We start from the raw sequence: 26,236 nt of genomic DNA on the forward strand, positions 1-26,236 counted from the left end.
AAGAGGTGGAAATTATCAGAAAATGTCAGGAGGATATGTTACAGAACTGGGTGAGTACACAATTCTTTGTAATGCATGTTTCTTTTTAGTTCATCCAGAAAAGGTCAATTTTGGATGAGTGAAGAGAAAATGGACATCAGTTTTATAGTTCATTCTAATTTTTTTTAGGACACCCAGACTTTGTAGAAAGATGCAACTTTCCCTACCTCATCAAGAGTGTTTGACTTCAGAGTATACCTCTTAACCTCTTAGTGCAAAAAATCTCGACAAAGCCTGACAATGGCTGCAAGAGAGGGAACTATTTTAAATATTGCTGTTATAAATTTAGAAAATTACTAGAGAAGCAGGGTTTGTTTTAACATACATTTTCTAAAGTATTTGAAGTCAAACTCAAATGTATGTAATTTAGTGACGCAAATCCTCATAACATCCCAGTGATTTGCCAGAAATCCATAAATTTTATGAGGAACAGACTGAAAATAAGATCAAAAATCTGGACAGTTGAGAGGTATGATTCAGAGTTTAAAAGTTGTTTTAGAGTCTTTTACCATTGAGGAAATATTTCACTACTGCCATTTGAATTCTTGTTTTGGAAAGCCATTTAAATATTTGTTTTGGGATTGGGAAAGTCAGTATTTTGATCATAGACTTGATAACCATTGTTTTTTTCATTGTCTTTTCATGTGTAATGTGAAATAAATATTCTTGCTACCAAATGAATACATGTCTGATTTTCACATTATTCTCTGTTCGTTCCCTTCTTAATGTTTGCTTTTCCAGGCATGGAGCTGTAGATTGAAATGTTTGCGAGTCAAAAGTATTTATTTTTCTTTTTAGTAGGGGGAGGGATTGTGGTTCTATCAGTCACTTAGCATATCATCAAGCAGCTAGGTATTGGAGCAAAAGACGTCATTTAGTCTGGCGATTAAATGATTACTTCTGATATCTGCGATAAGTTTGTGAAAATCTCTGTTTGCTTCATTGGATATAAACTTTACCAAGATTTTTTTCTTGCTTTTGAAGTGTTCTTTGTGGAGGTTATTAAAGTGTATCTCATGGACAGAAAACATTTAGAAATTATTGGCTTCAAGGGCTACTTCTGTTTATTAGGTATCTTATTTATCCTTTCTGTAGGAGAGTCTCCTCTGAGTTGCTGCTGTTGCTGCAGCTGCCCACATTTCTATCTTTGAAATACGGGGTTATAGCCTTCCATGGTATTGGGTTAATCTTTTTGTTAGGGGTTTGTTTAACACGTCAATGATTGAGGGATATAGTCATTCCCTCACCATGAAATCCTGTCATACAGCATTGTGTCCTAAAATGATGTTGAGATCAGTCTTGCTGCATACGTTGCAGATAGAAATTGTCAGTATGCTTAAAATATGATGCTGTTATCTTGGACTTCTCTGGGTATGGCTCTCCAGGAACTACAAAACATATAACCACATGGTGAATTAGTTGCATCACCTGTAATACTAATAAATGTTGCATTGTAACACTTGACAAGTGACAAATTGATTAGAAGGTAAATAGCCAAAGCGTAAGAAAAGCACTACCAGTAAGGATCTAGGACAATGGTAAGTAGTAGGCAGTTATTTAAACATTGCCAAATGTGTATCTGTCAGTCAGAAAGGCATATGAGATATAGCCTGTGCTGTGCATCTTTCACATTCAGAAAACCATATTCTGTGGCTTGTATGCTTCTAATTAGCTTATCTTTCCCAGTAGGTCATTGTAGCACTGCATACCCCAGTAGTGCAATTAAGTATTGAATATACTGCTGTGTTCAAGTAGATTTCAAACAAGTAATTTAAAGTGGTACTATAATTGGTCAAAAGTAAATAACAGTTGGAAAAACCTTTGTGAAAAGTTTCAAAAATTGCCATTTTAGGTTCCTTTAGAGGTGACCCTGTCTGATTATATATGTCTGATGTGCTTTTCTTTAAAAGCATATGCCTGCTATATTCTTTTGAGAACCTCATGATGTAAGTATTAGTAACAAAAAAAAGATATTCAGCATTCACATTGCTGCAGTAGTCCTTAGGCTGTTTGTTTCTTGCCTGGGAAACAACCGGTCAGCTTAAGCTGTAGCTTCTACCCCTGCTCCTTCACCCTTCACTTCAACTGCTGATTAGAGAAAAGTCAGGAGACAGTAACGCTTTATTTAGTGCTTTTTCCTTCTAGATGGAAAGCATCTGTCTTCACAGGAGTAGCAGTCTGGTAAGAGTTTAATTTCTGGTAGTTAAATCGCCATTGAAAATCCCTCCAATCAGATTTTTGATTTTTTTTAATAGTTAAGATTTAATCTAATTTTTAGAAGATTTAATTCATTTTTTTTTACTAAGTGGTAACCCCCTTAAACACCTGTTATGTTTTTTATTTTAAGTTTCCTGTCAGGGACCACTTTTTTAGCAAGTTGTTTTTAAGTACTTGGGGCTAATTTCGTGAAAAATGACATTCTGCTGATCTTCCAAGATGGGGCTGCACACTGAACAACAGCATAACTTAATTCCTCCAGTGTTAAATCAAACTGAAAAAAGGAGTGCCATTGAATGTTTTTTGGTAAAATTCATTTACTGACTAGTAAATACACTGCTGGTATGTGATAGTAAGGCAGAAATTTTGAAAACCTGAAAGAAAGCCAACCAGAAAAGGTAAAGGTAAAACACTGTCTGGGAGGAATTCTGCAGCTGTTCAGCAAAAAGCAGTTAATGCTTCAGTTTTGGTTCAGGAAATGGCTTCCAATTTAGAGGGAAAATCAAATTTACTCGGATTAAAGTAAATGAAATATTGAAGCAATATGTCAGTTCAACAGTAAAGGGCTGGAAAAAAATAGAAGCTTTTGCTAGGCATTCAGATGAACTGATAAAATTGCAGATATCAGAGGTTGATGTGAAGAAAAAGCTGGATAAATGTTTTCTCAATAAGAATCGTTAGACAACTCACGCAGAGAAAACCTGAGATTTTCTGCTGTACCAGAGTGACTGTTTATTTTATGAAAGCACAAATCAGCAGCTAAACTGGGATTTCATAGTAGAATTTGTTAATTGAAAGAGCACATCGAGTGTATGCTCCAAATTTGGTCTTGAGAAAGCAGCCAACACCTGTATTGGTAAAGATGCAGTCATACCAGCAGAAAGAGTTGATCCTACCAAAATTGGTTCAGGAGGACTAAGTATTAAAAAATGGAGACAACAGTGTATTTATAGAAAGTTATTACCGACTGTACACCAGGTAGAAGATGAGCAGATTTATCCCAGCAATCTGGGAATGTCGAGAGGCAGGTTTCAGATTCAAGCTGCTCTATCCAGGTCTTGTGATCTCTCCTAGAGGATCACAGTTTTTTAATGCAGAACAGGCTAAGTAGGAAAAAAAAAAGTTTATCCAATAAAAAGTGAAGTCAGCAAACAGAAGGGACTCTGCTTCTCATTCTTCTGACAGTGAGATCTGTAGAGAGACTGTAAGTGAAACATTTTCCAGTGTTTCAAAAAGAAAAATGCTTGAGACAAAAAAGCATAGGAGTTGACTAGAAGAATCACTGGTACCTTGGACTTTTGAATTGGGTCTTGTGTTAGGAGCTGTTTTTTATAACCCTAAATGTAAATTGTTGTCTGAGCTTATGGTATGTTTAGCTAAGGCATTACTGTCCACCTGTGTCTACGTATGTCAGATAGGTGTTTATCTATCCTTTCTTTTAACATCCTGTTGGTTTTTCCATCGTAAAGTAAATTGCATTTTTCACAGGTGGACAAGTAAACCACATTCTTGGTTTTACAAATGACATATGTGTGAAAATAAAATGCCTTACTTGTATTAAGGTATACAGAAACATTTTTCTTATTTATATAGTGACAAAACTGGCAATCATAGCAAGGTACAGTTTTTTAGCTTTTATTATAGCTTCCTTAAAACACATTTATAGGTCATTGTAATAGAGCTGTTTCAGATGACTACATTTCCTTAATGCAAAACTAGGTGATGAGCCTACAGTGCCTTTTACTGTATCAGATGTACATAGGATAGACCAGTTTTGTCTCACAAGTTGTTTAACCCTATTGGCATGTGTGTGTTATATTGCATGATATATCTAACCTTATTTCTGGAAGTACTATCGATAATATTATTTACAGTCCCATTAGTTGGACTTTCCTCTGTTTCTTAATGGCAATTTATTAATCTTCCTGTTAATGTCACTGCCCAAACAGTCAATACTAATAACACTGCTCAACCACCCAGCATTCCATCTACTGAAGATTTAAACGCGGCATCTGTTTTAAGTAGTCAGCCAGTTGTACGCAGAAAGGCATTAACAACAGTGATCCAACCACAGGTTTTTCCAGCCCTCTCATGCCTATATGGTTGAATGGTGCAAACGACTGATCTTTGAGTTGGGGGAGAAAGAGGAAGAAGCAGTCACCGGAAAATCATTCGAGTCAGAACATCAAAAAAAATGTGGCAAAACACAGTAAATCACTGATATGGAATGTATCTGATAAAACAGTTGACTGAGTGAGAAAGGAGCACTTGAAGGTTTGACACACATTCCTGCCAGCGCGGGAGATTTTAGTCAAACTGTTATTGACTTAAGACTATTTGCATGTAATGTAATGCATCTAAACAAGCTTCTTTACCCAGGACTGTCCTCCACTCCTATCCCGTCAGCTTTAACCGTAAATCCCCCAGAGGATATTGCAAATACCTTTAGTAGTTTCTTCACAGAGACTTATCTAATCCTTAACCAGCTAACTGGCACCCAGCTGCTCCAACCCAAATTCTGCCATAGCCAATACCCCACTCTCCTTTAGCTTTCTGCCTGTTTCTACATCACTTATCAGATCTCTAATTAAGAAATTAAAACCAACTGCTCTAACAGCTGATCTCATCCCACCAGAGTATCTGCAAAAAGCAGCAGATGCCATAGCATACCCATCTCCATCATAATCAACAGAAACTTATCTGAAGCCACCATCCTCCCAATTTGGAAAATATCTCATGTAATACCACTCCATAAAGAAGGCAACTCCTTTGAACTGTCATACTTTAGACCCATAGCTATTCTGTCACCATTGGCTAAACTTATGGAGAAGTGTGTCCATAAACAACTTATGCACTATTTTACCCAGAATAAGCTGTTTGCTAACTTTTAGCATGGTTTTAGTCTACACCACAGTGCCACCTCAGCCCTCTTATCCTTCTCTAGCACCATAAACCATAACCAAAATAATAGCAAGCTTTCCTCAGCCCTCTTTTTAGATCTCTCCAAGGCCTTCAGTAGGGTCAACCACCAAATACTCATGCACACCCTTAGGGCATCTCACTAAATAGCCACACGTTTCAGTGGTTCCAATCATACCTGTGCTGTAGACAAGAAGCTGTCCTGTGGCAGGACAAACCATCAACCAGTCTACCCTTCACCCTAGGTGTCCCCCCAGGGCTCCATACTAGGACCCCTTCTTTTCTCTCTTTATTAATGAGCTTCCAACTCATCCCAAATGCTACCTGTATCCAGTATGTGGATGACTCCACCTTGATTTGTTCAGCCACCTCCCCAACATATCTAATGACATTATCCCAGAACACATTTAATATAGTTGAAAACTGGCTCTAACAGTCAGCTGATATTAAACCCTAACAAAACAAAGTTGCCTCTTTTCTCCCCACTTGTAAGTCTTCCTCACTACTCTTTACCATAAAATCTAATAATGGTACCATTATCTCCCCAGATGCACAAACCAAACTCTTGGGCATCACAATAGACTACACCCTCAAATTTGATATCCGTATCAATCAAACTGTGAAAACCAAAACTTGGGTCCCTCTATAAGATCAAACCTTTCCTTACTCCATTTGCTAGGACTGCTATTGCTTGTTCCCATCTACTCCTCCACTCTTCTCTATGCCTCCCCTCTACTCACTGATTTGAACAAATCTGTTCTTGCCAAACTCTTCAGTTGTTATACCCATATTGCTAGATTTGCAACAAGCACGGCTTATAGGACCCACCACTGTCACAACCTAAATCTTCTGGGGTGGCTAGAATAGCCTAGCCTATTTCAGTACAACCAGCTTATAATTGCCCATGAAGTTCTCAACCACCCTTGTAATATGCCTGCACTTAAACATATAAACACTTATAGCAACCAGAGATCACTTCATTCTTCTAATAAACTACTGGTTTAAACATCCAAAATCAACAACTCTTTTGGGTCTCTGTTTGCTATCTCGGTTGGCAAAACTTGGAACTCACTTCCTGCTAATCTTGCTCTTGAACCCTCTCTTATTCAGTTCAAAAAAAGCATCAAGCTATACTTTAAAACTCCATGGCTATGTCCTTGTTCAAAACCCAACTAGATCCTCATCTATCGTCTGTAATCATGTTGTATCATGTTACATTGCCTAGTCAATGTGTCAACACTGTTTTAAAAACGGATGATTATATTACTTAGTTGCTCAACTGGATCCTGTAAACTGTGTGATTTTTACTGTATGTTCTACCTTGGAGCTTTTCTCCCCGGGCCTCCGCCGAAAATGGACATGTATCCAGTCGAACTATCCCGGTCAACAAATGTAAAATAAATAGATTATGTATGCTAATGATAGTTCTGTAAACATTTTTAAAAAAGTGTTTAACCCTAATTTACCTCCAGCACTTGGAAGTTTTTGTAATACATGTGAAAGAGACTTCTCTGAAATATTTTATGGTAAAGCTAACAAGTTTAATATATTTTATAATATGTCTAAAAAGAATATGAAGCACTGCAGGCTTTACAAAATGATAATAGTGTATGTATTTGCCCGCCTGATAAAGGCGGGGCCATAGTAATAATGAACAGATCTTTTTATGATGAAAGTATACTGAGACTTTTAGGTGATTCATAGGAATATAAGAAAGTGAACTATGAAAGACTTAAGTTATTGAATAGTCCTGTTCACTCAATGCTCTGATTGGAAAATATTACTTATGATTTATACAAATATTTGCAGGTTGAAAATCCAGTAATACCTATTTTTAGTGGGCAGCCTACAATGAACAAAAATCCTGGAACCCCTCCACTTAGACCAATAGTTTCAGGTTGTGGATGGGTAATGGAGCCTGTTTCGAGATATGTTGAACATAGTAATCAAACTGGTGTGCAGCACAAATGACACTAAGATAAAACTATTAATCCCAAAAGTGTCGTAATCCGCAATCAGGCAATACAACCAGTGGAAAAAAATATATTTCTTTAATACAAGGCACAGAAAGTAGTTCAGTGCTTTCGTCCATCCCTGGACTTCTTCAGAATTAACTATTACACAAATCATGTTAAAATAGAGTTCCTATCCATCATCAGTTAATTAATTAAAACAATTAAGTCAGTCAAATAAAATGTTTAAAACAATTGGTTGCTACTGATTAATTAACCAAACTCCCCTAATAGATGTGTAAAACACTATAAAATCATTACCTAAGACCCCCAAAAAAATTTCAACAGATCAACCCAAACTTGGGTATAAAAAATGTATAAAAATATCCAATGAAGTACTTTGAAAATATTGCAGAATCAGTAAATCATTCTTACAAAACAAATGTGTTGTAAAACAAATTCATTTTACAAGTATCGACTGGAAAAGCTGTGTCAGTGTGTTGATTTTACAACTTAGCTCTTAATCTGAGGACAGGCTGTAGGGAAACACATTCATTGAGACCTGGCTTGACCATAGTGTCTAGCCTTAACTGCCAAAGGAGTTCCTTGTATTCCAGTCTGTTCTCCCAAGTCCCCCCCCCCCGGGGTCCTTCCGAAGTATTTCCAAAATAAGTGTATTCAGACAGAAAATTAAAATCTTTGTTGAAAAAACACCAACATATACTGAGGGACTTGTGGGACTTTTGGGAAAGTTGAATCCCTCTTTTGAAGGAGGGAGTAATATTTTTGACTGTTTATCTTTTTTCCTACATTCTCCACAACACTGGACTGGAGTTTTTTGAAGAGGCCATCTCAAAGGCCACCTATTTGACCCCCCCCCCCAGAGACCAGATTCTTAGTAGATTTAATGGAACTGGTGTTGACCAACAACTATATCTACTTTGAAGGGGAATACTACAAACAGGTGAGTGGGGTGGCAATGTGGGCAGTTTGTGCCCCCATTTTTGCTAACCTCCTTATGCTTAATTGGGAGAAAAGGTTTTTGTTTCACACAAGGTTTAGCAACTTATGGTCTTTTTAATCCAGATACCCGGATGACATGTTTTTTGTTTGGGGAAGGGGATAGTGAGGACATTGAACCTTTAATGAATCTTATCGAACACCACAGATTTCCTGAGATTTACCCATGGGGTTGGACACGGTAAAATAGATTTTTTTGATGTGCATTTAGAGATATATGAGGGGAACTTAGTGTCCATTTTCTACAGAAAAGACACCTTTTCAAACTCATCTCAATTTAAACAGTAATTACCCCATGCACTGTAAGTGAAATTGAGTCAAGGGGCAGTTTATATGAGCAAGCCCGTATGACATCGAAGGATGAAATTTTGACTCGTGTATTTATGTTTCTAGACAGAAGTTACCCATTAGATTTGCTCGCCAAGTTAAAGTTGGAGGTTATTGACAAAAGGGATAGTCATTTTCCCTGTTTTCTAGGGCACTCCCATCTTATTGCTGACATGGCAAAGGTTCCTGATTTCATCAAAAGGAATTTTTATTTAGGATGGTTATTACACACGATGGACTTAGTTCAATGGTCAGAGAGAGAATTACCCACAACTGGGCTGCTCTCAAACTAGATGAGGACTTGCACCACTATCTAGGTGACAAACCTCCATTTGTTTATAAAGTACATAGCAACCTAAAAGAGGTGTTAGAAAAGCGTAGACCCACACAGAGGTTAGGCACTAACAAATTCAGCAGGTGCAAATACTGCCAATCTAGTGTGGAGAACGATAGGGTTACCCTGTAGAATTTGTTAAACGTGGTTACTTTGAAAAAGGGAGACTGCAACACTACAGGTTTAGTCTACACTGCATTTTGCAACCAATGTGGTGATTTTTATGTAGGGAAGACAGAGAAAACTAGCTAAGAGGATTTATGAACACCTCTATGACATGAAAAGGGCCAGGTTAAACAATGCCTTATATAACATTCCTTGACCTGCTCTGGTTTTAAAGAATGTTTATTTGGTATTTTGAAAATAGTTCCAAAGGACCCGGGGGTGGGGTGGGGGTGGGGCTGTTGGGTGAACAGGCTGGAATATAGGGAACTCCTTTGGCAATTAAAGCTAGACAACTACGGTCAAGCCGGGCCTCAATGAATTTGTTTCCCTACAGCCTGTCCTCAGATTAAGAGCTGCTAAGTTGTAAATCAGCACACTGACACAGCTTTTCAAGTTGATACTTGTAAAATGAATTTGTTTTACAACACATTTGTTTTTTTTTTTTTTAATTACGATTTACTGATTCTGCTATATTTTTAAAGTACTTCATTGGGTATTTTTTTTACATTTTTGTATACCCAAGTTGGGTTTATCTGTTGAAGGAAGAAAAACTTTTTGGGGGTCTTGGGTAATGATTATTTTATAGAGTTTTACACATCCATTAGGGGAGTTTGCTTCATTAATCAGTAGCAACCAATTGTTTTTAAACATTTTATTTGATTCTTAATTTTTAATTAATTGATGCTGATGATGGATAGGAACTATATTTAAACTGGATTTGTGTAAGACTTGTCCTGAAGAAGTCCAGGGGTGGACGAAGGCACGTAACTACTTTTTGTGCCTTGTATTAAAGAAATATTTTTTCCACTGGTTGTATTCCTGCTTGCTGACTACGACACTTGGGGTTAAAATGTTGAACATAAGTTGAAAGGTGTTTTGAAAAATTAGTACTGTCTTGAGACACCAAACAGTTTTTAACTGACTTGCATGTTTTTATGGCAACTTGCCTTTATAAGTCTATTTTATTAGTTACATTAGATATTTGCTTTCTATTTACAGTTATTACCAATGATACTGAGATTGTTTTTTTGAGAGAGTTTTTGAATTATAATGGAACAATGACTGCTAAAGAAAGTGTTTGTTGAAGTAGTCCTAGAGAATAATGTTTTTATCTCAGCTGGTTTTTATTATTGGCAGTGCACTGGCGTGGCTATGGGCACATATTGTGCCAATATCTACACCAATCCTGTTTTAGCACATTAGGAAAACAAGTATGTTTTGAAAGATAATGTTTTTGCTTCATTCATCTGTTTTTATAAATGCTTTGTTGATGTAGTTTTGCTATGGAGGGGAACAGAACAATTTATTAAACAAATTCATACCACCACTTCCTTTTTAAAATTTATAGTCGAGTTCGTATGAATGTTCAGAATTTTTAGATGTAAAAATGATGAAAGCTGGAGAGTTTAGTACGGGTCGGTATAAAAAGGATTGTCGTAAGAACTCTCCAACATAGACAAAGTATTCATCCCCTATATATTTACAGCAATGTAATCATAGGACAAGTTTTGAGAATGTCTAGATTAAACAGTAGGCTTAAAGGTTTTCTGGCAGATCTCTCTGTTTTGAAAGAGGAACTTTTGCAAAGGGGTTATAAAAGTGATGAAGTTAGAGTTTTAGTTTTATGAGATTTGCGTGACAGTTTGGCAAAATCTTATATGTGCTGTTGTCCTATCTCTCCTCAATTCTTACCAGGATGGGTCCGGATCCAACTCTGCCTTGTATATAAGCTCGCGGTCTTCCTCTAGCTTGTGGGTAAACTCTATCCCAGTATGCACTAGGAAAGCTCCCCAGATCTCATTTGCTGCAAAACAAGATTGGATGCTTTCTACTAGCTCTGGCTAAGGTATACTCCTTTAGTATTATAGCTGTTGTTGAAAATTGCTTATTCTTAATTATTCTTTATTGCTTTACATAGCTGGTTTATTTATGCTTTGTTCTGCTGATTTTTTGCTGTTGGCTGTTGTTTTCCATTAGGCCTTATTTTTCCTTTCCCGGCTTCTAGCACCTTTAATTGCTTGTTTTTAGTTAGTGGGCTCGTCTTAACTTTGATTTTTTTCTCTAAAACTGTTAAAACTTCTTTTAAGTTAGATGACTGCATTACCCTTGGCCCTTTTGTTAGAGGGCTTCCCCTTTCACTCTTCCGGGTATAGCCCATTTAAGTTAGAAGGCTGTGCCCTCCCCTTTTTCTTCTTTTTTACAATTATAGTTTAACTACTGTTGTGGTTGTTGCTGGTGCTGTTGGGGAAAAAAAGCTATTCTAGCCTTTTTTTTTCGAGTTCTATCCTTTGTTCATAATGTCCTCTAAAGATTTGAAACACTCTGGTTTCATAAAATGAGGACAGAAAATGTCCCTGATATACATATTATTTGTGTATATTGCCTAGGAGCTGTCCACCTCCATGAGTCTTGTTCAGTTTGTCATTACTTATCACAGGGCTCTTCTGGAGAAGAAAAACAAATTAATACTAAGAAGTCTTTTAAAACCCCCCTTCTCGAAAGCAATACAAGAAGGACCAGGTTCATCAAAGTATGACAAGTCTCCTCTTTCAAGATCTGACAAATTTGCGAAGAGATCTTCCTCTTTCAGTGCTCCATCAGTGCCTTCCAAAAAGTTTACAAAAATTTCCAGACTAGATCCTAAGGCTGTCTGATCAGAGAAATCTACTGTTCTGAAAGCATCAGTCTCTGTGCTGGTGGAGTTACGGAGCTGGTCCCCTGTATTGGAGCCGTTCTCCCCTACTCTTAGTTCTCCTGTACTCCAGCCTAACCAGTTTCCAGTCCCCTCCACTCAGACTTCCAGGAGCCTATCCAACGATGACTTAGATTGAGTGGTACAAAGGCTATTTAGGACACCAGCACTGACCAAGCTTTTATTGGATCCAACCCCGAGGGCTTCGGATCCAACCACATTCTCCCCTTCTGCTTCGATTCCTCCTCCGATCCAACTTTGAAGCCGTAATGTCTGGAGCTGATTATTGGTGGAACCCTCTGAACAGAGACCTATTACAGGATCTTTGGAACCATTCATTGCTCCATCCTCTGCTCCATTGGAACTTGAGCCTAGGAGCCAACGCTGTCTGGTTGGGTCCGGGGAGGCTAGTCGGATCGGACAGTTTGATCCAGACTTGCTTCTCTGGGCATGGGCTCTGGTGAGCTTGGCTCTTACCTCAGATTCTAAGCCATCCTCCTTGATTCCGGGGATTCAGTCGAGTTCTTTTCTGATCAGGGGTGGGGGGCTTTTGAGGTGATGAGAGTACTGTCTCCACAGGCATTTCTGCTGTCATCTCTGGATGTTCTTCCCCCAAAGGAACAGGTGTCTGCCTCTATACCCTTGCACCCACAGGGAAGCAGTATCCTAGTCCTCAGGCTGCCCCCCACTATTCCTCTTCTGAAATGTCTCCAGAGTACCCCTCTGAAGATGTCCCTCAGAAGAGGCTATGTGAAAGGAAGCATTTAGACTACCCAGAGGAGTCAACTTTGGATACGGACCTCGATGAAGATGAAGGGTCCCCACAGTCTCCTCCTGATGTCTCCTTTGGAGACATCTTACAAGTACTTGGAAGTCCACCAATCCTTCAGCAGAGGGAGTCCATCTACTTTAAGGTCTGTGGATCTCACCCCTCCCTCCACTTGGGTTTCTCCACCTTTTGACGAACTTCTGGATTTAGTTTCTTGAAAGGCATGGGAGTCTCCAGATTCAGTGGATCCTGTTCCTCAGAAGTCAAATAAGTTGATCACCACCCCCTCAGGCAAAACTTATTTTACTAAGGGAGTCCCATTAGATGCTGTGGTGGTGGCAGCAGCCACCAAGAAGAAACTTTCAGAGACATCATCTTATGTTCATCCACTGAACAAGGAGTCTCGCATGATGGGACTGATATGGAAAGCGCATTTTTTTCTTCAGAGGCTTTTGCTGTTAGATCACTGAATTACCTGACCCACTTTACTAGATTACAGAGAGTCTTCCTGAAAGAGTTAGGAGAGACCCTCCAAGGTGTCGGAGAAAGTTTCCTCCCAACTCTGTACCTTAAATTCAGTGGTCAACTCCTTCATGTGACTGATTTCTTATGCAGCGGATGGAGTGAGTAGAACAGTGGGGTCAGGAATTTCCCTATTCTTGGATGCGCTTGTGTGACTTCATGGAACCCTTTAAGTCTTCTTTTGTGAATGCCCCGTTTGATGGCTTGACTCTTTGTGCCCAAATTCAAGGACACACTAACCAGGTGTCAACAGGAAGAAAAAACTATTTCTGCTGTAGGAGTCCGTTTTTCCCTACCTACCAGACCATATCCTAAAGGTCAGAAAGGAAGTGGAAAAATCTGGTTTCGAAAAGCTCAGCTTTCCAGGACACATGGTGAATCTTCCCCCGGGGCAGAGGGAGAAATAGTAATGGAAGACTCTGACCCACGTGGCAGAGGGGGTCCATACAATCAGAGTGACAGAAAATCTTTCTGTGGTAAGCCCTTTCAGCGCTCCTGAGTGGAGGCCTGCCTGTCCATCTCTGCAGGCAGTCGAGGGGTCACTTATATTTGTACCCAGAAGCCTGGCTGCGAATAACAAGACAAGTGGATACAAAGCATCATATCCAGAGGTTACTCCATACCCTTTTCCTTCCCAGTCTCAAACAAAAAAAAGCCCATCCCAGACGTTCCACCCAGTCAAAGGGATCAGGCAACATTAGAAATTCAAAAGTTGTTAGACAAGAGTAATCCAAACAGTCCCCACAGATCAAATAGGATCTGGAACTTACTCAAGATTGTTTTTAGTTCCAAAGAAAACAGCGAACTGGAGACCAGTTCTGGATCTCAGGAACCTAAACAAATCAAGGCACTTGGCAGGATCATGAGGCCCATTTGCACATCACTGTCCTAAAGATGAGAGCGGTGCTACTGGCATTGCAAGCATTCCAGGACTCTCTTCCACTGTGAAGTATTGCAGTACAGACAGACATGTCAGTTGTATGGTATATAAAACAAGGAGGAATGAGATCTTTACCCCCTTTGTTGAGAGGCCCTGAGAGTATGGGAGTGGGCGACTTCCTCCCAGTGCTTTGATAGCAATGCATATCCCAGGGAAGTCCAGTGTGATAGCAGGCAGACACAGCAGAGCAGTTCTGATGCCTCACAAGTAATCCCTAAAACAGGAACAGTCACCCAAGAAAGATGGTGCTAGGGACGCTGTCCCATCCTGGCAAAAATGAAGGCGAGATAGGACAACAATCCATAAAGAGGTTATGTACTCAATATTATGTTCCATGTGTATTGTCCATCTTCGCTTTCATTCTTACATCCCAGCCTTTTCGCTGTTGGAAGACTGAGTTGGTGCAATTGGATATTATTCTCTGACTTTCTTTATTGCTCTCTCTGGTATTAAACTGCCTTTATTTTGTATATTTGTTTTATTATTATAACCCCAAACAAGATCTGGGGAGCTTTCCTAGTGCATGCTGTGATAGGGTTTAGCCAAGCACTAGTGGAAGACCTCAAGCCTGTATACAAGGCCAAGTCAGATCAAAGTCCATCCTGGTAAGAATGAAGGCAAAGCTGGACAAACCTGGAATGTTATGGTGAGTACATAACTTTTTCTCAGCTGGGACCACTGAGTTAGTCCAATGCAGAGTCTATTGACTCAAGAAGTCTCATCCCTGTTGCCTTATTTTACTCCAGCAATATAGGTAGACTGTCAAATTTTATATGCAACAACTGGCATACATTGACTACAGATGACAAGTTGAAAGATCTAGCAAGGAAGAAACCTGCGTTTTAGGTACAAGAACAAGAAAAATCTGAAGCAACTTTTATACTATAACAATGTACAACAACAGAAGGTCGTAAACAGAGCAGGAACTTTTTCTTGCAATGCTTGCAGTTTCTGTAGCTTTATTAATAGTGACAGTAGTTCACAATATCCCACATTAGGTAAGACCTTTGTATTTACTGTGACTGCAGACTGTAGTACAAGAGGCATTGTCTATCTGGCACATTGCATATTGTGCTGTTCCTTTTATATAGGAAAAACTAACAGGAGTCTGAAAGAATGTTTAAGGGAACATGTTAGAAGTATCAGATTCCAAGATGAAACAAATGCACTTGCGCATCGTGTCTCTTGGTATGGAGAAGCACATGCTTTTACCTTTATGCTTATAGATAAGCTGGATTTTTCTTTTAGACTGGGTGATTTTAATATTACTGAAGTAAGAGAATTACACTGGATAATTAAATTGCAATCTTATGAAGACAAAGGATTGAATGAGAAAGTTTGTTCGAAACCTGTATTAAAATAGCAGGAGTTTAAGGAGAGGAGGTGTTTTAGTGGTACTATTTCTTTAAGCTTGATTGGTTACATTGTATCCAAGCTTCAAAATTGATCACATGATTTTGTACTAATTTGTGCTTTTGAATTATTTTAAGTTTTTTTTTTCTGGTGTATTTTAATGGTCTGACGAAGCTGCATTGTAGCTGTAAAAGCACGTACCGTTATTCAAGTATTTAGCTGTGTTTTACACAACTTGTGTTATTTTATTTCAGTAATTTATAATGCCATTGAGTTGCATTTTAATCAGCCCACAATTACATTCCTTATTTGAATATTATAAAGTGTCTTACCACATTTGTGAAATATGGTTTTGAAAGAAAAAATGGCTGAAAAACACTGGACTTATGTTGACTTTAGACTTGTGGATGGACTGTAAAGAATATGCCCCTCCGTGTCATTTAATGTTTAGAAGGACACTAAAGGGGAGGGCTAACAGTTAAGTAGAACAGTTTTTATTATTAGTATAAAACATTTCATGATATTAACAGCTTGATAAATACAGTAAAACAGTTTTGTGTAGTTGCAGGTGTTTTAAATGTGGGGGGAGTCTTTTCAGTGACTTTTACATGTGTTAAAGATAAAGTAAACAAGTACTTTAGTTAGAAATGTGTATTTTACAATATAAGGGGGTGGAGACTGGATAAAAGCAAGTTTATTGTTCATATGCTGTAATCTGATGTTGCTGGAGTGGGGTGTAAAAGTACACAGATTATAGATTTGTAGAATTAGGATTTTTTTTTATTTTACGAAAGTGAATGTCTGGATTACTACCTTTGGCTTAAACTATAAGCAGATTTCTTTCCCAGCATGTAGGCTGAAAAAGTAAGAGAATGATGAAAGCCATAGCTCTCTGCGTCCTATCTCCAAAATGAGGAACACTCGCCTTCATAATGTGTAACAAATGGGCAAAATGTGGAACACATACTAATGGCTTACTAACTACTTCAACTAGGAAGGTTGTAGAATGGTTAAAATATGCAGGTTTAACTTATAAAGAAGATCCTTTAATGAATTAATATGATTAATTTCTTTTTACCATGGATTTCACTTTAAAAAAATTCCTAACACTAAATGTGTGACAGACTCTTTCAGTGTGGAACTTTGAGGAACATGAACTTTTTAAGACCTCAAATAAGGTACGTTCCTCGTAATAAGGTACACTTGAGAGGTATGATGAAAGCCATAAAAAGCTAAGCTTCTTACAACTGCAAAGTTATTAGCTTGATTTTCACCGTCAGATGTTCAGTGGAGATGGTTTCAGCAGCTGAAGGCAGTTGCGCAATGTTTTCTGAATGAAGTTTGAAAAAGGCTCATTGCTAAGCTCATTTCCATGGTCATGAGCTGTCTGCAGGTGCAGTTAATCTTGAATTCTGAGTGTTCTTTCTTGAGGATAATTCAAAATTTAAAGTTACAGTGGGAAAGAGTTCAGTGAAAAAAATAGCTTGAAATTAAGAGGTAAACTCCCTAGCAGTTTTAATACATTAATGCAGGGAATAGAGCAGTTTAATTTTATTTAAAGATGCCTAGTGCACTTTTTCTTAAGGTTAAAAATTAATGTTTTATGAAAGCATATGCGCTGTTTTTCATATCTGTAAGGGGAAAAGAAATAAAAGAATGGACAGCAATCAGTGTAAGTGAGAGCACAGGGAGTAGCATGCACTTTAGCATGGATAACTTTAATTTTAGGTTAGTTAATGCTTGGAGGTGCAGCTGGTTTATTTGGGGCAGTTCCCATCTTGAGGGTTAAGCTTCATATTTTGAAGAGGTACATAGCTTTGTGTGTTTTGTTTCAAGTTAATTGGGGATGGGATGTTTTTATTTATTTTTTGTTGTGTGAGGATTTTAAAAGAAAGTCTTGAAAATGTGACGTGGGTTCAAATGGAGATGAGTAGAAACAATTGTACAAAAGATCAGCTTGCCAAACAGTATATGCATGTAATACAAAAGCTGCAATTAGACATTAAAAAAAACTGTCATGTATAACAGGTGGGAATACTAGCTTTTTATCATGATGGCTATGCTGCTCTTGTATTGGAATGTGGATGGCCTTACAGGTATAGATAAAAAGGAAAGGGTATTTATGTTTAAAAATGTAGAGTTGAAATAATGCAGTAGGAGACGCACTTGGAAAAAAATGACCATGTGCATTTGACAAAGCTAGGATTTCAGAAAGGATATTCAGCAGAATATCAGCACTAGAGGACAAGGGGAGTAATTGTACTAATTGCTAGAAGGGCTACAGTAGTGATGAAAAAAACAAAAATGGTAGATTTGTGGAAGTAAGGGTTATTGACAAGGGAGGAGGATTAAAAAAACCTTAAGAGCTTAAGAAAAAATTCAGCAGGGAACATTACTTATTGCTGGGGACTGGAATTTGATTTGCAATAGTGATGTATCAGCGGATCTAGAATGGACAGTATAACAAAAGAGGGTAGATTTCTGAAGGAATTTATGAAAATATTTGGTATTTATGATGTGAATTCAGTAGTAGGAATTCGGACAGGATTTACATACTATTCCCCAAGTAAAGTAACTTGGGCTAGGCTACACAGAAATTTTATTTCAAAGGAGCATGTGCATTTAATTGAAAGCTTTGACACATTCAGTAACTATTTCTGATCATGCACCAATAAAATCCAATGTAAAAATGCAGGGTAATTGAACAAAAATAAAACACTGCCTGACTTAACAGGGATGATGGAAATATTTTCAGAAGTTATAGCTGGTGACTGGGATAAAATGAAAATTGAGTTTAAAGATAGGGTTGAGATAAAAGAAAGAATTGGTTAAGAAGTACTATACTTACAGGGGTTGACAAGGGTTAAAGTATTGCAGAATAAGGGGAATCTTACAGAACAAGAAGAGGAGGAGCAAATGCAGAGTGCTAAAGAGAAGATAAGCGAGTGTCTGGATTGTATGCATGAGTTTAGCAAGACTGCAGTTAAGCAACTAATTTTTGATAACTCCAGAACACACAAACTGTAGTACAGTGACTTGGGCAACATAATGTTCTAATGGTTGTTGCTAAACGTGGGTAACCTGTAACAAGAAAAATAGCCAGAGATCCTGTAGATATTTTAGAGATTCTGGAAGTTATGAAGATTTGTATAAACCAGAGAAATGTGGAAATCAGAAAAAGTACAAATGGAAATATTTATGTAAGGCTTAAGTAAGCCAACATAAGAGGTAGACTTCTCTCAGTAAATAAGAATTAAGTTAGGAGGTGAGGAAATAAAAACACTGATGTTTAATCAATCTTCAGGAAAGTCTCCGGGAACAGATGGCATTCCTGTGGAAGTTTGGAAAGTAGGAAGAAGAAAGTGATAAAGATGTGGAAGATTTTGTTGCAGTATTTAAAAAGAGAGGCACCAAGCATCTTGTAAGAAGGCTGTAGTGGCTGTTACCTAAAGATGGTAAAGACCCATCAGACCCAGCTCTGTATAGACTCATTGCTATTTTAAACCACAGTTCTAAAGTTTGTCTGTACTAGCTAAAAGAATGGCAGAGGCAGTGTCACAATTGATAGGGATCCGTGTGGTTTTCTGGAGGGAAGACAAACATTTGACAATATTAATACAATGATAATCCAGAGGGAAGCAGAATGTAAATAAATACCTTTGTTGTTGGTGGGTCTTGATGGAGAGAGAGAGCATTTGATAAAATAAGCTGGGATTTTGATTAGGGCATTAGAATTGTTTTCATTTCTTGATGCAACAATAAGGTAAATAAGGATATATGAAGGAATGGAGTTGAGAATTAAAGTAGGAGGGTTCTTCTCGGAGCTGTGTTTGAACTGAGGAACTAGGCAGGGATGTCATTTCCTCTTCATTTGCTTTATATTTTGAGCCATTGATAAAGAAAATAAGGGACTCAGAAATACAAAGATATAATTGTTAATTAAGATAAGTTGGCTTATTTGCAAATATTTTGTACCTGATAAATACAGAAAAGAGCATCTCAGTGTTGTGGAACACTTTGAGGCCATTTAAAGTCTTTCTGGGATATAAAATAAATGAAAAAAGGCTATAGCTGTAAATTATGTACCCACACAAGAATTGGTTCAGCTGTATTCACATTGATAAGGACATGGTAAGATGAAGTATTTAGGAGTATGGGTTGAAAAGGCTTCTGTTATAGCAGCTAAGGATATGTGGGAAGAGACTAAATAAAACATACAAAAATTGAGAAACAAAAATTCTCTATTGCTCTTATTTATGGGTAGTAAGATACAAGCAGTGAAAATGTTTAGTCCCTTTAGGCTTGTATACAGGTCAGGTCAATTATTACCTTGAAGAAAAGTTGTGGACAATAATAAGGAATTGAAAACATTTATCGGAGAAGGGAAAGAGGGCAGAAGTTGAGTAAGTTGATCCTTCTAGTAGAACAAGGTGGTTTAGGTTTACCTGATTTGAAAGGTTATTTTAGAGTTACATAGTTAAGGCTCATATACACAATATCTTATGGGAGATTATTATAATTCAGAGTGCAGAGGGGTGATGAAGCAAGGTGGAAGTTAAAGAAATGTAGTGCGAGATGGATTTTGGATGCAGATCCTTCAAGCGAATAATAACCATACAGAATATTATATTCATAAAGTATCAAAGAATTCTAAGAAGTAAGCCAGTGCAGCTTTGGAGAAAGGACATTTTGCCAATAGGGATGACTCTGAGTAGGGGTACAGAAAATAAGCAAGAGGGGGCTGGGATTTACTGGAAGGGTAACGGTGGGATGAGGTCAAGAGGACATTTTTATTGCAGGCCCTACCCAGGGCTTGATCTCAGAATGCAGGCAAAGAGAAAGAGATAGGGGAATTTTAAGTGAAAGACCTGCTGTGATACAGTTTAGTTTAATCTAGAACTGAATCAGCTGTTAAAGGGATAATTTAATAGAGCATATAAAATATTGTATGATTGCTAAAAGAATCTATCAGAGGGCATGACAAGAGATTGGGAAGGAAGACCGGAAAAGCAATTAGTAAAAACAAATTGTGCGAAGACGCAAGTATGGCTCACAAGTATGCAACTAAGTCCAGAAGATTTAGGATCTTAGCTTGGAAATGTTTACCTAGGTATTTTGTATACCCCTAGCAGACTTCAAAGAATTTTTCATCTGGTGGATTGCAAATGGTAGAGATGTGATGGAGAAAGATACAACTGGGAACATATGTTTTTGGAATGTAATGAGTTGGAAGATTTAAAAAATTCCCTATGGAGTACTCTTTTCAAAATACTGGGTAAACAAATGGCTGTAAGGAAATGATTCTTTTGACCTGGGATACAGGATCTGAATTACATAGACATGCTAAGGCCTTATTAAATTTAATTCTGTTAGGTGCCAAAAAGCAATTAGTAGAAAATGGAAATCTGAGTTTACAACTGTATTTGAGGTATTGAATATTATAAAACATAGAAAAACTGAAGAGGGATCTTTAGAAAAGCGAAGAAGCAGATTATGTAGAAGGAAATGGGAGCAATACATGCATAATAATCAGGAAGAGGAGGCGTGATGTATAAGGAAAGGCAGTGATTCAGCAATTCTATAATGTTGGACTGATAGTAGCTATGAAAATACATGTGATGTATATGGCATCTGCATGTCCTCCCTGTGGTCGTGTGGGTTTCCTCCGGGTGCTCCGGTTTCCTCCCACATCCCAAAGAAATATGCTGTAGGTGGATTGGATACTCTAAATTTGCCCTAGGCATGAGTGTGTGCATGTGTGCCTTCCGTGGAAGGTTGGGCGCTGGCTGCTAACTCAACACCATAAAAACCTCCACTGCCAATCATGAGTGGACAGGTGATCTGCTGTGGTGACCCCAAACTGGGAAAAAGCAGAAAGAAGAATGTGGGTCTATATCACATAGTCGAAGTGTCAAAACTTCGACTGTGAAAATATCGAACCCAAAACTTTGAAAACTGAATACTCCGAGCACTGAGAACAGTGATTTTTTTTTCCCCCAGGGAAAAAAAATCGCTGTTACAGTACAAAATGTGATAACACACGGACAGTACATACAGTTTCTAATTTGGGGGGCTTCGTCTCCACACTTCCAATGTGGGGTGCTGTGCCCCCTACACCCCCCTACTTAAATATACCAATTCCGAGATCACACCACAGTGGAGGAAAATAGCAAAGCCGCGGAAATGGCCCACTGAATTCTTTCCCTGGGAAAGAATTCGATGATCCGCAGCTTCGTTATTTTTAGTCTTCGGACTTCCCAGTTCAAAGATTGTGTTCGGACTTCTGATATACACCCTATATATTATATTAAAATGGAAAATGTTAAATGGTTTGATGTTAAGTTGTCAATCTCGCCTTCATTCTTGCTTGATGGGTTCGGAGCCGATCCCTCGGCTCCGACTCGGCACTTGCTTTAGCTCGAGAACTGCTTTTACCAGCTCGAGGCAGCCCCATATCCCATGATGCAAGGCAGGAAGTACCCAGATCTCGTTTGCCGCTTCGCTTGGGAGGTCTTCTCTTTACCAGCTCCTGGTAAGTAATTCACATTTGTGACATTTAAGCCCCTTTTAGTTAAAAATTATTTGTTTTGATAGTTTAACTTTAATTTTAACTTTTTCTGACAGAATTCCCTGTCTATTTTAAATTTTTTTAGTCAGTTAGTTTCCCTATCCCATCCCCCCCTGTTAGGGTGTGTGTGTTGGTGCTTTTTACTAAATACCTTTTGGTATTAGTTTAATTTATTTGGACTGGTGTGTGTGTGTTGTGTTAGGGCACCATGTCTAAAGAGAGGGTTTCAGGTTTTAAGAAGTGTGACTCGTGCTGTCAGAAGATGTCTCTGACAGACGGTCACACTTCTTGCCTGTACTGTTTGGGCCCTCTTCACCTGCAGGACTCCTGTGCTATTTGTCACTCCTTCAGCCAGAGAGTCCTGCAGGAGAGACGGAATAAGTTGATTCTCAGGGGCCTTCTTAAGCCGGAGGGCTCTCCGCTAAGTCGGCCCCTCAAAGTCAACTAAATCTGCCAAGACCCAGGCTTCTGTTTCTAAGCCTGTGGCCTCGGCCCGACTCGATAGAGTCGAGATCGGCCCGCTGGAGCCGATTCTGATCCACTAAGCTTTCGGCCCGATGGCTATCGGTGCCGAATCTGCTGACCACTGTGGGGTCGGTTCCAACCGCCCGACACCCACGGCATGGGCATCGTGTCGGCTCCATCAGCTCCGACACCCATGTGGCACAGGCATCGGTGTCGGCCCGATCGGCTCCGACACCGTTACTTTGGTGGCTGTATCGGCTCCGGCTGGAGCCGATACATCGAGACGTTCTGTCGGCTCCGAGAAGTCGGTGCCGACAGGATCTGTAGTATCGGGTCCGATGGCCCCTTCCCGGAAGAGGGCGGGGGCTCCTTCCTTGGGGCCGGTACTTTTGGCTCCGGCCTCGCCTCTTCTATCGGAGCGGAGCCATCGGAGCCGATCTTCAAGGTCATCCAGGTTGTCAGATCATGACCTCGAGAGAGTGGTCAGTAGATTGCTCAAGTCACAGGTACTGGCCCAAATGCTACACAGTCCGTCTCAGCAGACGACTGTTGGTCCACACCCCGTTACAGTTCCTCCTTCAACTCTACCCCAGAGCTTGGAGTTGGAGTCTTCGGGTTTGGTTACTGCTACGGCTGGAGGACGGATACCCCCTTCTGTTCCTTCAGCCCCTACTCTTATCTCCTCTTCCTTAGAGGGATTCGGTGGTCGGGCTTCCATGGTCTCCTCCGAGGGGGTGAGTGGCATCGGACCCTTGTCCGAGCCCGCTCTTCCCCTTGGAGCCTCGGCCTTGGTGAGCTCGGCTCCGACATCTGCCTCGGAGGCTTCCCTTTCGGTGGCCCCTGGAGTTCCTAGCTCTAAGGAGCGGGGCTTCTCGGATCTGCCTGGGGGGGGAGCATTCGAGGTGATGAAGAGTGTACTGGCCACTAGTATCAGTCAGCAGTCTCTTCCCGTAGCTCCTCCCTCTATTGTACCTGTTGACATCTCTGCCACTACTCTTGCTACAGGACCCAGAGATCCTCCGCCTCAGGTTTCCCCATTGGGAATTTCCCCCTCTTCCGAGGATTCTCCTGATGTTTCGGGAGATCCTCCTAGGAAGAGGACTTGTAAGAGGAAGCATGTAGACTCCTCCGAGTCTGTCACTTCGGATACTGACTTTGATGAGTCAGAGGGATCCCCTAGATCCCCTGAGGATGTCTCCTTCTCAGACATCCTAGAACTTCTGAAACAGAGGGGAAACTGGCCCACCAACAATCCCTCTGAGGATGAGTCAGTATACCTAGAGGCGTTTGGATCTCGGCCCTCCACCTCCTGGGTGTCTCCGCCTTCGACCCCTTGATGCAGGTTATTGCTCGAAGGCGTGGACAGCACCTGACTCTGTAGAGCCAGTCCCTAGGAGGCCTTCTAAATTTATAACTGCCCCTAGTGACAAACTATTCCTTACCAAGGGTGTTCCCGCTGATGCCATGGTAGTGGCTGCCACCAAAAGGAACTTGCAGATCCTTCTGTGCCCGTCCATCCTCCTAATAAGGACTCTAGGACCATGGATAGGTACGGCAAGCGGATGTTTTCCTCAGCGACCTTTGCTATGCTCACTGAATTATCTTTGTCACTTCACCAGACTCCAGAGAGATATCCTGAAGGAGCTGGGAGAAGTAGTTCAGGATCCTACAGCTGCAGGGGCCCAAGAAAAGATTGCTTCGCAGCTAGGAACCCTCAATTCCATTGCTAACTCCTCCATGCGGCTAATATCTTATGCTGCTGATGGAGAGTAGAGCCGCAGGCACAGGTGTGGCTCTTAGACGCCAAGCCTGGATGCGGCTATGTGATTTTGCGGATCCCTTTAAGGCGTCCTTCACAAATTCTCCCTTTGATGGGTCAGCTTTGTTTGGCCCTCAGGTGAAGGAAACCTTGACCAGGTGTGAGCAGGACGGCAAGACTCTTTCTGCTGTTGGAGTCCGTTTTTCCACCCTTCTAGGCCTTATCCCAAAGGACAGAAGGGTGGGAAGATGTGGTTCCGTAAATCCCAAGGAGTCACGCCGGATTCACGTGGTCAGTTTACCCCTAGAGGCAGAGGGGTAACAACAACAGACGCCGCCTAGAGGCAGAGGGGGTCCGAAGAACCAGGGCAACAGGGAGTCTCTTCCTGAGCAGCCTTTTCAGCATCCCTGAGGTGTTGCCCGGCTGTCCCTCCTTGGAGGCAGTCGGGGGAAGACTATCACTGTACCCAGAAGCCTGGCATTCCCTCACTCAAGACAGATGGGTACAGTCGATCATATCCAAGGGTTACATAATTCCTTTCGAGGAAAGTCCCTTCCGCTCAAGTTCCCTTCCAGATGTACCACCCGGTCTAAGGGACATTGCAGAGTTAGAAATCGCAAAACTACTGCAAAAAAGAGCCATCCAGCCAGTTACACTAGACCATTCAGAGCCCGGAATCTACTCAAGGTTCTTTTTGGTCCCCAAAAAGACGGGAGACTGGAGACCAATATTGGATCTCAGCAGACTCAACAAGTCTGTCAGGAAGACAAGATTCCGAATGGTCACTCTTCAGTCAATTCTACCCTTCTTACAGAAGGACAACTGGATGTGCTCAATAGATCTTCAGGATGCACTATCACATCAAAATTCACAGACGCTCCAGGAGATTTCTCCGCTCGGCTGGGGTCCAGTCATTTCCAGTTCAGAGCCCTGCCCTTTGGTCTCACTACAGCCCCCAGAGTGTTCACCAAATGCATGGCAGTGGTCACGGCTCACCTGAGACGTCAAGGATTCTAGGTGTTTCCAGATCTCGACGACTGGCTCCTGTCAGCCACCACCAGGCATCAGCTTATACAAGCCAGGGATTACACAATAGACCTTTGCTCTCATTTAGGCATCTCAATCAACTTCGAAAAGTCATCCTTATCGCCCTGCCAGTCTATTACCTTCATAGGCGCAAACTTAGACACTGTTCGGATGTCAGCTACCCTTACAGAACAAAGAGTTTCAGACATTCAGACTCATGTCAGGATCATTCTGGCCAGCAAGAAAGTACAGGCCAGAATGGTTCTAAAGGTATTAGGTCTCATGGCTGCGGCCATTACTCTTCTTCCCCTGGCTCGATTCTACATGCGCCTCCTTCAGTGGATGCTGTTCACACAGTGGTCATACCAGCAGCTCCCTATGCGTCACCAGATTCTGGTGACACAGACATGCAAAGAACATCTTGTTTGGTGGATCACATCGTCTCAGGTTCACCAAGGCAGGTGCTTTGTACCCCGTCCCCGATAGCCACTGTCACCACGGATGCCTCCCTGATCGGGTGGGGGGGTCATTATCAGGGCAGGATGGTTCATGGGATGTGGCAACCGTTCGAGTACCATCTGCACATAAATGTCCTGGAGATAAGAGCAGTGCTTTTAACGTTGCAAGCCCTCAACGACTTTCTTCCCGTAGGGACAATTGCAGTCCACACAGACAACATGTCTGTAGTTTGGTATATCAACAAACAGGGCGGAACCAAGTCCTACCCCTTGTGTCGAGAAGCCAGACTATGGCAATGGGCTTATCTCCTCTCATCGGTTTCTGGTAGCAACGCATATCCCTGGAAAAACCAACATTCTAGCGGACAGATTGAGCAGAGCTATTCTCATGCCTCACGAGTGGTCTCTCAAGCAATCCATAGCGGAAGAGATTTTTCTGGAATGGGGTCGACCATGTTGCGATCAATTTGCTACTCCCCAAAACAGCAAATGTCCAGACTTCTTGAGCCTCTTTCCTTTATCAGGCCATCCCCCCAGAGACGCTCTGACCCAGGATTGGCCCCAGGGACTTCTTTATGCCTTCCCCCCATTTCCTCTGATCCCTCAGGTCATCCAGAAAGCTACCGTTTTGAGAGCCAAATTGATTCTCATTGCCCCTTACTGGCCTCGACAAGTTTGGTTCCCGTTCCTCCATCATCACCTTTTGGTGCA

The 26,236-nt window shown here is 40.5% G+C and overlaps 1 protein-coding gene across 1 annotated transcript in view; it reads left to right on the forward strand.

Moving 5' to 3' along the window:
• LOC122789830 (putative bifunctional UDP-N-acetylglucosamine transferase and deubiquitinase ALG13) overlaps nucleotides 1–26,236 on the forward strand; it is a 2,262,889-nt gene that overhangs the window by 105,430 nt on the left and 2,131,223 nt on the right. The window contains exon 3 of the mRNA XM_044057268.1: nucleotides 1–50. This exon is cut by the window's left edge and continues 78 nt beyond it. Coding sequence (XP_043913203.1) covers nucleotides 1–50 — 50 coding nt within the window. The remainder of the gene's footprint in view (nucleotides 51–26,236) is intronic.

The sequence above is a fragment of the Protopterus annectens genome, chromosome 15.part0, assembly GCF_019279795.1.
Source record: "Protopterus annectens isolate FY-2018-M chromosome 15.part0, PAN1.0, whole genome shotgun sequence".
Classification (NCBI taxonomy): Eukaryota; Metazoa; Chordata; order Ceratodontiformes; family Protopteridae; genus Protopterus; species Protopterus annectens.